At 44.1% G+C, this 15,590-nt stretch overlaps 1 protein-coding gene across 1 annotated transcript in view; it reads right to left on the bottom strand.

Annotated features, from left to right (window-relative positions):
- Nucleotides 1-480: 480 nt before the first annotated feature.
- Nucleotides 481-15,590, bottom strand: part of tmem170b (transmembrane protein 170B) — a 15,397-nt gene continuing 287 nt past the window's right edge. The window contains exons 2-3 of the mRNA XM_036145723.1: nt 4,851-5,021; nt 481-929 (exon numbers count right to left, since the gene is read on the bottom strand). Of these exons, the coding sequence (XP_036001616.1) occupies nt 799-929; nt 4,851-5,021 (302 nt within the window). The 3' untranslated portion in view covers nt 481-798. The remainder of the gene's footprint in view (nt 930-4,850; nt 5,022-15,590) is intronic.

Genomic DNA, 15,590 nt, shown 5'->3' with positions numbered 1-15,590 from the left:
TCTTGTTCTGGTCACCTTAACCGGAACTAATATAACCGGATCAGTTTATAAAATGTCAATAAGCTCCATTGTTCATTAGAAGCCCGTCACCAAGCAGCCCTGCCCCTCACAACATGGCCGACATTCTGATTGCTGCATGGCGTCCGGAGCTCCTTGAGCTGCCGCTGACTGAGAATCAGAGCCGATGCCGTCCTGATGGACACCCGTCCTGATGGACGCCCGTCCTGATGGACACCCGTCCTGATGGACGCCCGTCCTGATGGACACCCGTCCTGATGGACGCCCGTCCTGCGTCTCCATGAGCCGGGCTCCAGAACTGGCCCTGAAACACCGCCCCAGCTTTCCCCCGGTCCAGAAGCAGTTCAGGCGTCTGACCCATCTCCCTGGTGGCTCCCGCTGACATCGAGCTTCATGAGTTTGATCCAATGTTTACTGGTTTTCTGCTGCTCCTCCCAGCTGGAGATCCGAAGCATCCGCGCTGACGACCCGCGTGATGAACACTGTTGGCTCGTGGCTCGGCGAACACCTGCTGCTCTTCAGCTGCTACCCAGATGGTGGCGTTGCTTCAGTTTTATCGTCTAAGAAAGGAGTTTTCCAGAGAAACTCCAGAGTCTGCAGCAGCAGCAGCAGCAGGATTTTGGCACAGGAAGCTTCATCTGGACCACAGACCGCTGCATTAATACTCCAGAACCAGCAGAGGGCGCTCTCTCTTCTCCCACCTCCAAGTCTCCGCTGAACTCAAATCGCTCGCTCCGCTCCTCCGCCAGCGTCTGCCCTTCATCCCGCCGAAGGTCTTCCTCACAGGGTGGCCAGGATGCGAGAGAAGGAGATGACGACGGAGAGGGTGGTCTGGCCCACGCCAAACACCAGCGCCTCCAGCGGCGCCATGCGCTTCCCCGCCACGCGGTACACCCCCGCCACCGCAGCGCCTGCAGCAGAACACAGACAGAGTCCAGTAATCGACTAAAACTGACATCATGGAGCAGAAAGTCCTGCAAAGACCAAAACGTTAAACATCTTCTGGAGTGTTAGGTGGGCTCTGCTTCTCTGCTTTAGCCCACTGAGCTATATTATCCACTGGAGTGCTAATAGCCGCTGTTAGAACGAGTCACTGTGAAGCCACCAGCCGCCATATTGGTACTCCCTATTTCCCCCCAGTAACTAGGGAATATGTGCGCTACAGCATCGAATAACGAGGATTTTCTCATGTTCAGGGGGGGCTTAAGACTTTTAAAATGTCAAATGCCATATACTTTTATGTTATGTTCTAAAACTAGCAAGTAAAAAGTCATGTGCTGAAATATTTTGCATTTTATTAATTTAAATATATATATATATATATATATATATATATATATATATATATATATATATATATATATATATATATATATATAAATAACATTTATAAATATATAAATAACAACATACAAAAACATATTTACATATATGTATACATATATACATATACACATACCTATATATACACACACACACATATATATATATATATTTCATATGAATAACGTATAATATTTAAGCACCTAATTTCCTAGTAGTTGATAGTGTTAGTACATCCACTGACTGTAGAATTACCTGTGAAACGTTTTAATTCAGCCAGAAAACTGCTTGTTGTTGCAACCAAATCCTGTGGGATTCTGTGAGAGTAGGGAGGAGCAAGATGGCGGCCAGTGACTTCAGTTTTTTCAGCTAAATCAGCACTCCAGTGTATTATATAGCTCAGTGGTTTAGCCTTTAATGAGACGCAGGTGATGGTCTCTGGTAGCACATCACAGGCCTAGCTTACAGGCCGTTACGGATTTAGACTACCAATTATAAGCAGCTGTATCCCCATGGTTACCATTTTAAATCTGGAAATTTAAATAACACCATGTCCTCTGTAAATAACACGCCGCGGTCTAAAGGCTGAGTTATACTCGTGCGTTGGGTTGCGTGCAGTCTGGGCGCGTTGTATAGATGTTTATACTAGACACGGACATAGGTGCAGTACTCACCATGAACACAGGGGGGCAGTACTCAACACAACTAGTGGAAATGCAGTAAAAAGAGGAGAAACGATTGATGTCACTTCCAAAATGGCCGCGCAATGTTGTTGTAAACGATGATTTAGAATAGTTAGTGTGTTTACAGCAGCTAAACAGAAATAAACGGACGATTAGAGAAATGGCAGAAAATGTTAAGTTCATCTGATGCATTCAGAGACATGGCTTGTTGCAAGTGATGACTAACCCTAACCCTTGTTTGTACCCATCTGTAGACCAATAAAGTTAGAGCGATTCTTCAGATAGGCACGACTCATTGTCGCTCCTCATCGCAACCGAATATCCGTTAAGCCCTTTGAAATGCTGCGCTACAACTGTCTTTATTGGACTGTTGATTAATCATATTACGTATTTTTCAGACTGTAAGTCGCTCCGGAATATAAGTCGCATCAGTTAAAAAATGTGTCATAAGAGGAAAAAACATATTTAAGTCGCACCGGACTATATGGATTTATTTAACATTTATTTCACGCAATCCAAGACTAAAAACTGACATTTATTCTGGTAAACTAATTTATTAAATTACACAGCAGCATCCACAACATACCTGGGAGGATGAATGGAGTAAATTAGCAACTCCTACCAGCAACTTTTATCTATTTCAGCGTAACGGCCATTAGTGGTCACAATTACGGCTAAATCAGACCGTGGGCGTAACGGTGCTACGTGCTAAGCTAACAGTACGATACGGATGTTTCAGAGCAACATAAAGCTGACGTTCATTAGAGAAGTTGTAACACGCCCAGACAACAGAGTCTTTATTGTCTATAAGTTAATGTTTTAATTGACTTTATGTGGTACAGGAGCAGCATATAGTTTTCACAAGCCTAGAGCGCCCTCTTGTGGCTACAGACGGTAATGTTTACTCCTTGGTCAGGATTGGCCAATGAAAAAGTGTGACTTATAGTCCGAAGAATACAGAAGGGAGTTTGGTGGCAACTCACTATGTTTGCCTTGAAATAAAACTTAATTATGTTTACTTGTAGCGTTCTGCAAATGTTTGCAGTATTGTTCTTAGCAAAGAGGTTTTAATAACCAGCATGAAGATGCAACCTTTGTTTAAATTGTTTTACTTGCAGTATCTTTGGTTTAGTTTTTGTACCATATTTTCTGGCATGGCTTTCATTTATTTTATTTTATTTTGTGAATCAAAAAGGGAAAGAAAAAATGCTGACTTTTAGAGAGATGCAATGTTAACAGAGTTGCTGCTATGTTCAAGCACTTTGTCCCATTATTACAGAAACAGAAATATAATCTAATAACCTACTATTATTTGTAATAGTTTTATTTATTTTACTAGTCAGTAATGTTTAGCATTAATATATTTGTTTTCCTGAGGGAATAACTCCCAGTGCATAATGTGACATTTAATAGGCTTAGATGCAGTTTTAAGGGTAAGTATTCCAAGTATTTAGAATACAGTACCATGGTTAATGGAATACATTTTAAAGCAGGTATTCAGAATTCTGTAACTAAATACATTTAGAAAGTTTTCTCCCCAACACTGTTTGCAGATCTCTTCTTTTTCAGCCAACAGTGACTAACTTTGGTTTTAAAATGGACAATAACTTCAGGTTTGATGGCCAAATTACGGCAGTTGTTGAATCTTCTTTCTCAGCTCCTGATGACGCCAATTATTTATTCAGCAAACTGTATTTATACAGTCGGAACAAAACGCTGCAGGACGTCTTCTTACCAAGACACACACATTCCCACAGGTTGCCGGTTAATTTTAGGATTATTTTAAAATCCCTTTGTGTTTTTAAGTCTTTAAATGGTGTCGCCCCTGAAATTATTTCACAAAATATGTCAGAGGGTTTGTCTCATAAATCATTCAGGCATAAAAAGACTCAAAGGGGGAAGCAGGAAGCAAATCCCGTTCAGGAGAAGAAATGGATCAGGATGCAAAGAAAAACCGCACCTCTGATCTAATGAAACGGGTTCTGAGGTTTGCACACTGCAAAAAGAAAACTAAAAGTGAGCAAAATTAGTGTATTTGTCCTTGATTTGAGCAGCAAGTTTAAATGATGTTCCTAGATTTTTGCACTTAAAATATGAACAACTCATCTCCGTCATCCTATTTCAAGTGCATCGTATCTAATTATCTTATTTTAGGGGTCAAAATACAGATAATGCTATTTATTTGCTCAGATTAAGGACAAATGAACTCATTTTGAGAAATTATTACTTAATTTTAGTTCTTTTTTTGCAGTGCAGATTGACATTTTCGCTCCACTCTGACATTTCCTTCATCCTCCTCCAGCTGGAGCCTCTCCTCTCTCTGGGTTTGGTGAATACCAGGCAGCCCCACCCCCATCCGCCACACATTAATAATAAAGCGTTGGTCTATTCTGGGAGCAGCTGTGATGGAGGGACTCATTCAGTGAAAGGTGAAGAAATAAAAAGCTCAATCTGAACCTTCCTAGATGTAAATCTAAAAGAATGAAGATGCTCAGTTTACAGAACCTGTTTTATTCTGCTGATTGTTTTTCTATTGGTTTTAATACACCTCTGGCTCCCCCTGGTGGCAATGACCTGGATTACTCCATAAAAAGGTTAAAAATAAAACAACTGGATTTCTATCCAGCTGTTTTATTTTTTAACCTTTTTGTTGGATAGATCATGACCTGGACTACACCACCAGGTTAACCAGGTTAAGGTCTGGACTTTGACTAGGCCACTATAACATCTTGATTATTTTCTTCTGCTGCGTTTGGCCTCATTGTTCTGCTGATGGCCCAGTTTGGCCTCACATTTGCCCCCCCCCCCCACCATGCGTGCACTTACTGGTGATGACGGCTCCGGAGAGGGAGGCCAGGAACCCCACGCTGACCAGCACCAGGGTGATGAGGCGGCCCCACTTGTGGCGCTGCAGCATGACCAACATCAGCAGCCCCCCGGCGCCGTGGACGAAGAGCGAGGAGAAGAGACACCAGAGGAAGACCCAGTACCACATCTCTGCCGGGAGAGGAAGCACAGAGAGCACGGTTAGAGCACCAGGAAACCCGACCACAGAGCCAGAACCGCCCCAGACAGAACCTTTAAATTACTGGTACCAGAGAACCTGAACCGGGTCAACGGCACGACTGCAGGAAACTGGTGTAAGGAAAGGAAACACGGCTCGTTTACAGACTGCTGAGAGGGACAGGAAGGAATGAAGGAAGGATACAAGGAAGGAAGGATGGATACAAGGAAGGAAGGAAGGATGGATGGATACTAGGAAGGAGGGATGGATACAAGGAAAGAAGGAAGGAAAAAAGGAAGGAAGGATGGATGATACAAGGAAGGAAGAAAGGAAGGACACAAGGAAGGAGGGATGATACAAGGAAGGAAGAAAGGAAGGACACAAGGAAGGAGGGATGGATACAAGGAAGGAAGAAAGGAAGGACACAAGGAAGGAGGGATGATACAAGGAAGGAAGAAAGGAAGGACACAAGGAAGGAGGGATGATACAAGGAAGGAAGAAAGGAAGGACACAAGGAAGGAGGGATGATACAAGGAAGGAAGAAAGGAAGGACACAAGGAAGGATGGATGATACAAGGAAGGAAGAAAGGAAGGGACACAAGGAAGGAGGGATGATACAAGGAAGGAAGAAAGGAAGGACACAAGGAAGGAGGGATGATACAAGGAAGGAAGAAAGGAAGGACACAAGGAAGGATGGATGATACAAGGAAGGAAGAAAGGAAGGACACAAGGAAGGAGGGATGATACAAGGAAGGAAGAAAGGAAGGACACAAGGAAGGGAGGGATGATACAAGGAAGGAAGAAAGGAAGGACACAAGGAAGGAGGGATGATACAAGGAAGGAAGAAAGGAAGGACACAAGGAAGGAGGGATGATACAATGAAGGAAGAAAGGAAGGACACAAAGGAAGGAGGGATGATACAAGGAAGGAAGGAAGGATGGATGGATACTAGGAAGGAGGGATGGATACAAGGAAAAGAAGGAAGGAAGGAAAAAAGGAAGGAAGGATGGATGATACAAGGAAGGAAGAAAGGAAGGACACAAGGAAGGAGGGATGATACAAGGAAGGAAGAAAGGAAGGACACAAGGAAGGAGGGATGATACAAGGAAGGAAGAAAGGAAGGACACCAAGGAAGGAGGGATGATACAAGGAAGGAAGAAAGGAAGGACACAAGGAAGGGAGGGATGATACAAGGAAGGAAGAAAGGAAGGACACAAGAAGGATGGATGATACAAGGAAGGAAGAAAGGAAGGACACAAGGAAGGAGGGATGATACAAGGAAGGAAGAAGGAAGGACACAAGGAAGGAGGGATGATACAAGGAAGGAAGGAAAGGAAGGACACAAGGAAGGATGGATGATACAAGGAAGGAAGAAAGGAAGGACACAAGGAAGGAGGGGATGATACAAGGAAGGAAGAAAGGAAGGACACAAGGAAGGAGGGATGATACAAGGAAGGAAGAAAGGAAGGACACAAGGAAGGAGGGATGATACAAGGAAGGAAGAAAGGAAGGACACAAGGAAGGAGGGATGATACAAGGAAGGAAGAAAGGAAGGACACAAGGAAAGGAGGGATGATACAAGGAAGGAAGAAAGGAAGGACACAAGGAAGGAGGGATGATACAAGGAAGGAAGAAAGGAAGGACACAAGGAAGGAGGGATGATACAATGAAGGAAGAAAGGAAGGACACAAGGAAGGAGGGATGATACAAGGAAGGAAGGAAGGATGGATGGATACTAGGAAGGAGGGATGGATACAAGGAAAGAAGGAAGGAAGGAAAAAAGGAAGGAAGGATGGATGATACAAGGAAGGAAGAAAGGAAGGACACAAGGAAGGAGGGATGATACAAGGAAGGAAGAAAGGAAGGACACAAGGAAGGAGGGATGATACAAGGAAGGAAGAAAGGAAGGACACAAGGAAGCATGACCAACATCAGCAGCCCCCCGGCGCCGTGGACGAAGAGCGAGGAGAAGAGACACCAGAGGAAGACCCAGTACCACATCTCTGCCGGGAGAGGAAGCACAGAGAGCACGGTTAGAGCACCAGGAAACCCGACCACAGAGCCAGAACCGCCCCAGACAGAACCTTTAAATTACTGGTACCAGAGAACCTGAACCGGGTCAACGGCACGACTGCAGGAAACTGGTGTAAGGAAAGGAAACACGGCTCGTTTACAGACTGCTGAGAGGGACAGGAAGGAATGAAGGAAGGATACAAGGAAGGAAGGATGGATACAAGGAAGGAAGGAAGGATGGATGGATACTAGGAAGGAGGGATGGATACAAGGAAAGAAGGAAGGAAAAAAGGAAGGAAGGATGGATGATACAAGGAAGGAAGAAAGGAAGGACACAAGGAAGGAGGGATGATACAAGGAAGGAAGAAAGGAAGGACACAAGGAAGGAGGGATGATACAAGGAAGGAAGAACGGAAGGACACAAGGAAGGAGGGATGATACAAGGAAGGAAGAAAGGAAGGACACAAGGAAGGAGGGATGATACAAGGAAGGAAAGAAAGGAAGGACACAAGGAAGGAGGGATGATACAAGGAAGGAAGAAAGGAAGGACACAAGGAAGGATGGATGATACAAGGAAGGAAGAAAGGAAGGACACAAGGAAGGAGGGATGATACAAGGAAGGAAGAAAGGAAGGACACAAGGAAGGAGGGATGATACAAGGAAGGAAGAAAGGAAGGACACAAGGAAGGATGGATGATACAAGGAAGGAAGAAAGGAAGGACACAAGGAAGGAGGGATGATACAAGGAAGGAAGAAAGGAAGGACACAAGGAAGGAGGGATGATACAAGGAAGGAAGAAAGGAAGGACACAAGGAAGGAGGGATGATACAAGGAAGGAAGAAAGGAAGGACACAAGGAAGGAGGGATGATACAATGAAGGAAGAAAGGAAGGACACAAGGAAGGAGGGATGATACAAGGAAGGAAGGAAGGATGGATGGATACTAGGAAGGAGGGATGGATACAAGGAAAGAAGGAAGGAAGGAAAAAAGGAAGGAAGGATGGATGATACAAGGAAGGAAGAAAGGAAGGACACAAGGAAGGAGGGATGATACAAGGAAGGAAGAAAGGAAGGACACAAGGAAGGAGGGATGATACAAGGAAGGAAGAAAGGAAGGACACAAGGAAGGAGGGATGATACAAGGAAGGAAGAAAGGAAGGACACAAGGAAGGAGGGATGATACAAGGAAGGAAGAAAGGAAGGACACAAGGAAGGATGGATGATACAAGGAAGGAAGAAAGGAAGGACACAAGGAAGGAGGGATGATACAAGGAAGGAAGAAAGGAAGGACACAAGGAAGGAGGGATGATACAAGGAAGGAAGAAAGGAAGGACACAAGGAAGGATGGATGATACAAGGAAGGAAGAAAGGAAGGACACAAGGAAGGAGGGATGATACAAGGAAGGAAGAAAGGAAGGACACAAGGAAGGAGGGATGATACAAGGAAGGAAGAAAGGAAGGACACAAGGAAGGAGGGATGATACAAGGAAGGAAGAAAGGAAGGACACAAGGAAGGAGGGATGATACAAGGAAGGAAGAAAGGAAGGACACAAGGAAGGAGGGATGATACAAGGAAGGAAGAAAGGAAGGACACAAGGAAGGAGGGATGATACAAGGAAGGAAGAAAGGAAGGACACAAGGAAGGAGGGATGATACAATGAAGGAAGAAAGGAAGGACACAAGGAAGGAGGGATGATACAAGGAAGGAAGGAAGGATGGATGGATACTAGGAAGGAGGGATGGATACAAGGAAAGAAGGAAGGAAGGAAAAAAGGAAGGAAGGATGGATGATACAAGGAAGGAAGAAAGGAAGGACACAAGGAAGGAGGGATGATACAAGGAAGGAAGAAAGGAAGGACACAAGGAAGGAGGGATGATACAAGGAAGGAAGAAAGGAAGGACACAAGGAAGGAGGGATGATACAAGGAAGGAAGAAAGGAAGGACACAAGGAAGGAGGGATGATACAAGGAAGGAAGAAAGGAAGGACACAAGGAAGGATGGATGATACAAGGAAGGAAGAAAGGAAGGACACAAGGAAGGAGGGATGATACAAGGAAGGAAGAAAGGAAGGACACAAGGAAGGAGGGATGATACAAGGAAGGAAGAAAGGAAGGACACAAGGAAGGATGGATGATACAAGGAAGGAAGAAAGGAAGGACACAAGGAAGGAGGGATGATACAAGGAAGGAAGAAAGGAAGGACACAAGGAAGGAGGGATGATACAAGGAAGGAAGAAAGGAAGGACACAAGGAAGGAGGGATGATACAAGGAAGGAAGGAAGGATGGATGGATACTAGGAAGGAGGGATGGATACAAGGAAAGAAGGAAGGAAGGAAAAAAGGAAGGAAGGATGGATGATACAAGGAAGGAAGAAAGGAAGGACACAAGGAAGGAGGGATGATACAAGGAAGGAAGGAAGGAAGGACACAAGGAAGGATGGACGATACAAGGAAGGAAGAAAGGAAGGACACAAGGAAGGAGGGATGATACAAGGAAGGAAGAAAGGAAGGACACAAGGAAGGATGGATGATACAAGGAAGGAAGAAAGGAAGGACACAAGGAAGGAGGGATGATACAAGGAAGGAAGAAAGGAAGGACACAAGGAAGGAGGGATGATACAAGGAAGGAAGGAAGGACACAAGGAAGGAGGGATGATACAAGGAAGGAAGAAAGGAAGGACACAAGGAAGGAGGGATGATACAAGGAAGGAAGAAAGGAACGACACAAGGAAGGATGGGTAGATACAAGGAAGGAAGGGAGGAAGGATGGATGGATACAAGGAAGGAAGGAAGAATGGAAGGAAGGATGGATGGATACAAGGTTGGAAGGAAAGAAGGATGGATACAAGGTAGGAAGGAAAGAAGGATGGATACAAGGTAGGAAGGAAAGAAGGATGGATACAAGAAAGGAAGGAAGAAGGACACAATGAAGAAGGATGATACAAGGAAGGAAGGAAGGAAGGACACAAGGAAGGAGGGATGATACAAGGAAGGAAGAAAGGAACGACACAAGGAAGGATGGGTAGATACAAGGAAGGAAGGGAGGAAGGATGGATGGATACAAGGAAGGAAGGAAGAATGGATACAAGGAAGGAAGGAAGAATGGAAGGAAGGATGGATGGATACAAGGTTGGAAGGAAAGAAGGATGGATACAAGGTTGGAAGGAAAGAAGGATGGATACAAGAAAGGAAGGAAGGAAGGAAGAAATGAAGGACACAAGGAAGGAAGGATGGATACAAGGAAGGAAGGAAGGAAGGAAGGAAGAAATGAAGAACACAAGGAAGGAAGGATGATACAAGGAAGGAAGGAAGAAGGACACAAGGAAGGAAGGATGGATACAAGGAAGGAAGGAAGGAAGGAGGGATGATACAAGGAAGGAAGAAAGGAACGACACAAGGAAGGATGGGTAGATACAAGGAAGGAAGGGAGGAAGGATAGATGGATACAAGGAAGGAAGGAAGAATGGAAGGAAGGATGGATGGATACAAGGTTGGAAGGAAAGAAGGATGGATACAAGGTAGGAAGGAAAGAAGGATGGATACAAGGTAGGAAGGAAAGAAGGATGGACACAAGGTAGGAAGGAAAGAAGGATGGATACAAGAAAGGAAGGAAGGAAGGAAGAAAGGAAGGACACAAGGAAGGAAGGATGGATACAAGGAAGGAAGGAAGAAGGACACAAGGAAGGAAGAATGGATACAAGGAAGGATGGATACAAGGAAGGAAGGAAGAAGGACACAAGGAAGGAAGGATGGATACAAGGAAGGAAGGACAGAAGGAAGGACAGAAGGAAGGAAGGAAGGAAGGAAGGAAGGAAGGAAGGAAGGAAGGAAGGAAGGAAGGAAGGAAGGAAGGAACCAACTTTTTGCAATAAGGAATAAATTCTGTAAAATTCCAGAAACCCGGGTTCTAGGTTCTGCTCTGCAGACCCAGGATGGAGGGAACCTGAGCTGTTGGTTTCAGGATGAGATCCAATCGGACCCGGTTCCGTTAAACCAGCCCTGATGTCATCGTGAAATGGTTCCTGATCAGGTCTGAGCTTGGATCTCCTCTTGGACCTCAGTCTGCACAGACCAGAACCAGAAGCAGAACCAGCACCAGGACATGGGTCGATGCACCAGAACCAGACCACAGGAGCTCCATCCAACCGGGTCGCCCCAGAGACTACTGAACGGCTCTGGTTCTTACTGGTTCTGACCCGATGCCACTGTGTGCAGCTCGGCTCAGTAAAGCCCAAAGCTGACGCGGGAGGAGACGTTCGGGTCGGGAGAACCGGCCAGAACACAGCAGAACCTGCCCTGCTTTCTGCAGATTTGACCTGTTCTCATCAACGGTTCTCCAGGCTTTCTGGAGCGCTCTCTGCAGAAGAAGAACCGGACCCAATCGGGTCTGAGGTGGGTTCCTCACAGGAGCTTTTCCTAAACCGGACCTGAACGGGCCTGAAACCGAGTGAAAAAGAAGCCAAAGTCCAAAGAAAAACCCTGAAAGACCTTCAAGAAGCCCGAAGAACCGAAGAACGAGACAGATTTAAGGTATTAGGAGACGTTCTGGACCACAGGAGGGAACACTCCAGTCCAGAACCGTCGGTACCGGACGGCCGCTGGGAGACAAACACTGAGGAGCAAGCAGAATCTGTTTTAACCGGATGAGCTGGCCATTTAAAACATTTAAAAAGTAATGTTAATTTAAAATATATCAAAATTCAGTCTCTGACTAAAGTGAAATATTGAAAAGTGAAATATTGGAAACTCATGTCCCAGTCTAATCAGCTAATTACATATTTTTCGGACCATAAGGCGCATTAAATATTCTTCCCTAGTCTGTAATATCTCTCCTCCTCATCCACAGCTCTCTCAGAGTATCTGGACTACTCTGCCCTGTTTCTGACATCAGGCCTAAATAAACTTTATATTAATTAACTTACTAGGTCTATTGTTGCCAGCGCGTACTCCAGGCTGCCTTACATGAATGCACTTCTAGTTTAGACATTACAGTCATATGTTAAGATTATAGATGTATGCATATTTTATATATATATATATATATATATATATATATATATATATATATATATATATATATATATATATATATATATATATATATATATATATATATATATATATGAGAGAGAGAGAGACGGAGAGAAAGAGAAATATATATATATATGTGTGTGTTATGAATATAAAAGTCAGTTGGTTAAATCTAATCTTTGTGGTTTTCATTATTTCATAAAACCATGAACCTTTAAAGATCTGGTATAGACACAGATTAGCAACAGACTTTTTGGGGGAGTATTAAAGACATAAAATGACTAATATGAGAAAAAAGTAATAAAGTAATAAAAGACAAAAGTGGTAATATTATGAGAAAAACGTCATATTATGAGAATTAAGGGGGAACATTTCCAGAATAGTCACAGTTTGCAGAACTATCTTAGTCCTGGAGTAATAGGGCCAGGTTAGATTCTTATAATTATTTTTTTTATTTACAAGAATAAAGTCCGGAGAATGAAGCCAAAGGGATACGAAAATAAATTTGTAATATTACAAAATATAAAATTTTACGAATATACAGTATATTCTGAGATTAAACTCCCTCTGATACTGTTTAAGTGACTGAGTAACAGCAGATCTGCCACATCCAACATGGCGGACGCTCTGACGCATCCGCAGCATGGCAGAACCCGCCCAACCAGGTGTCTACGTATTTAATATCTATGGTGACCCAGTGTACCGTAATGCTCCTAATATCCAGTGAACGGAGCGGCTTCTTTGATAACCAATGTCATATTTACACATTTTAACAGATTTATGAGCGCATTCTACCACATAAAATCAGTCAGTAAGCACAACAGTGATCATAGATAAGGAGCACCATCAATATTTGAGAAGATTTAAGGATTTTAAGTGCACCTTATAGTCCGTAAAGTACGGTATTTAACAGCTCACCGTCTGCTGGTGATGTAGCCGACTCTGCACCACAGGAGAAGTTTCAGATCACTGCAACGCTGCAAACAACGAACGCCGTGTTTGAGCGCCCCATCACCTAATTGTGTCTTTTGCATGAAATGTAAATTATGGTATGGCTTTGAATGGTTTTGGCTTGTAAATTAATATTGTGGAATTGTTACGTCTAACAATTAGAAGCCAATATGTGTAAAGTCTGTATAAGACAGGAAATGATGTGTGTTTCACTGGAAAAGGCAAATGGGTTTTTAAACGCTGTCGTCACACAGCAGGCCGTTTTATATCATGTTTTGTTTTATAAGAAAGCTAAAGTGAGAATAAATCTGCTTTTAACTGCAAGAATTTCCTAATTACCGTCTCACCCAACAAATGCGTGTCAACCATAAGATCCCGGTTTAAAAACACTCCAGTGGCTTTAAGCGTCGGCTCAGATTCTCCTCTGACAGACCAGATCTCTGTCATGGTTCACCGTTTGGGAACCAAAAACAAAACAAACCTTCTGTTTCTCTCTGTGGTGCAGAGAAACCTGACAACCTACTGACACACTTCTCCACCGCTCACAGTTTGCATTGCAGGAGCAAACTATGGTTTCCAGTGACCTGAATGCCTCACGGTGCTTTCACGGCTTCACAGCGGCTGTGCTGAGTCAACGAGGAGGTGAATCCACTGAAACAGAGACGCTAACAAACATCGCTCTGGGCTGTCAGGCTAGCGTGGGTTCTGCTCACGAGAAACCAGATTCAGAAAGTCCCTTAATAACACAAACAAACAAATAACACTAACAAACCCAGCGTGGGTTCTGCTCATGAGAAATGAGATTCAGAAAGTCCCTTAATAACACAAACCTCACCGATCTGACTTTAACGAACGGAAGGAGACAGAGAACGGGACAGAGGACCGAGCTGAGCGTGGAAGAATGAGCCGTTACGCTGCAAAAACACAACTAAAAATAAGAACAATTGTCTTGAAATGAATGCATTTATTCTTGATTTGAGCGGTTAAATAAGATGATCTGCCAATGGAATAAGATTTTTGCATTTAAAATAGAAACAACTCATCTTATTTCAAGTGAAGAATATTTAATTATCTTATTATAGGGATAAAAATGACGCATTCCATTGGCAGATAATCTATTTACTGGCTCAGATCAAGGACAAACGCACTCATTTCAAGAAATTTTTACTTATTTTTAGTTCTGTTTTTGCAGTGTACACCGATGGAGCTAAAGGAGCCAAGTTTGATCATTTTTGGTGCCAAATCAGCAAAGATTGTTATTGTTCTAAGATTATTGCTATGCCAGTTGGCCTTGAAAGAGACGGTCAGGGAGAGAGGAGTGAGACAAAAGAGAAGGAGGCGCTGCAGGATTAAAGATGCAACGTAAAACAAAGACAGATTACAGAACTGCGAATGGTTTAGACAACCTCTGAAGAAACGTGAGCAACTCAGCAACTTCAGTTCAACAAAACTGTTGCAACGGAGAGAAACGCAGCAGAAGTCCAAAAACTGGAAACAGGATGATAAAAATTTATTGGTGTGAGGTAAAAACGGACAATATTAAGATCTAAAGTTAACCTCCAAAGTGGACAGTTCTCATGCTTAAAATGTATTTCTTCCTTTGACTCTAGAGTCACCTAAAGCTGCATATTACTCTGAGCAGGACGGTGGATTTCAGGCTCTAGAGTCAGACGTAAACGTTATCTATCTCCTCTTTCCTGCAGGATTCACAAAGCCTGTCTTAACGATCTTTTAATGGTACATTTCTCACATTTTAAAAGACGGTTTTAAACGAGCCTCCAAAGGCGCCCCGTCGTGAAACATTTCATCAAATCTTTCCTCAGACCTTGACGTTTGGCTGCAGACCTGACAGCAGCTCAACGGTCCGTTCATGGTTTGCTGAGGTAAAACTGCTCCACCGCATTCTCATAAACAGGAAATTCATTTGTTTTAGCTGCTGGGGCCTGAGAGGAAGACCACAGGGGGGGGGGGGGCTCTTCTGGCTCACAGCTCCCATGATCTCTCAGGGCCTCGTTCATCACCTGGCTGCTGGCCTGCGGTTAAAAGGTCGAGGCGGCTGGTTGCATGCCGGCCTGCAGCGGCTGTGCAAACTTCCAGCATGCTCTGCAGCCTCCTGCTGAGTCAGCACCGCCAACTTTAAGGGCTTCTGGCAGGAAGCAGCTCAGCTGTGTCGGTAATCTTGTGTTTACACGACGAGCCGGTCGTAGTTGCACATAACGGGACTGCAGACAGAGGCAGGGAGATTAGAAACCGGCCAACCCGGACACTCAGCACTCCTGCAGAGGAGGTGGCAACCACTGATCGTTCTGCACCAGCTTCATGCAGATGTTTTTGATTCAATGCAAAATAACGCATCACTTCTCAGGATTTCACCCATTTTCTGCACATATGCATGCTCCACGGAGCCTCCATGGCCTCATGTGACCTGGAGCCCTGACTGGCGGCATGGCCTCCATCCTGGTAGCTGCAGACAAAGGCAGCAGCGGGACTCCTCACAGCTGCTCTCATGCCATCTCCGGTAAATCGGTTGGATTATCTGGGGGGTGAATGTGCCACAGACCCCTCCTT

This window comes from Fundulus heteroclitus, chromosome 13 (assembly GCF_011125445.2).
Source record: "Fundulus heteroclitus isolate FHET01 chromosome 13, MU-UCD_Fhet_4.1, whole genome shotgun sequence".
Taxonomy (NCBI): domain Eukaryota; kingdom Metazoa; phylum Chordata; class Actinopteri; order Cyprinodontiformes; family Fundulidae; genus Fundulus; species Fundulus heteroclitus.
The sequence above is the reverse complement of the archived record's forward strand: the minus strand, read 5'-3'. Positions and strand labels throughout refer to the sequence as shown.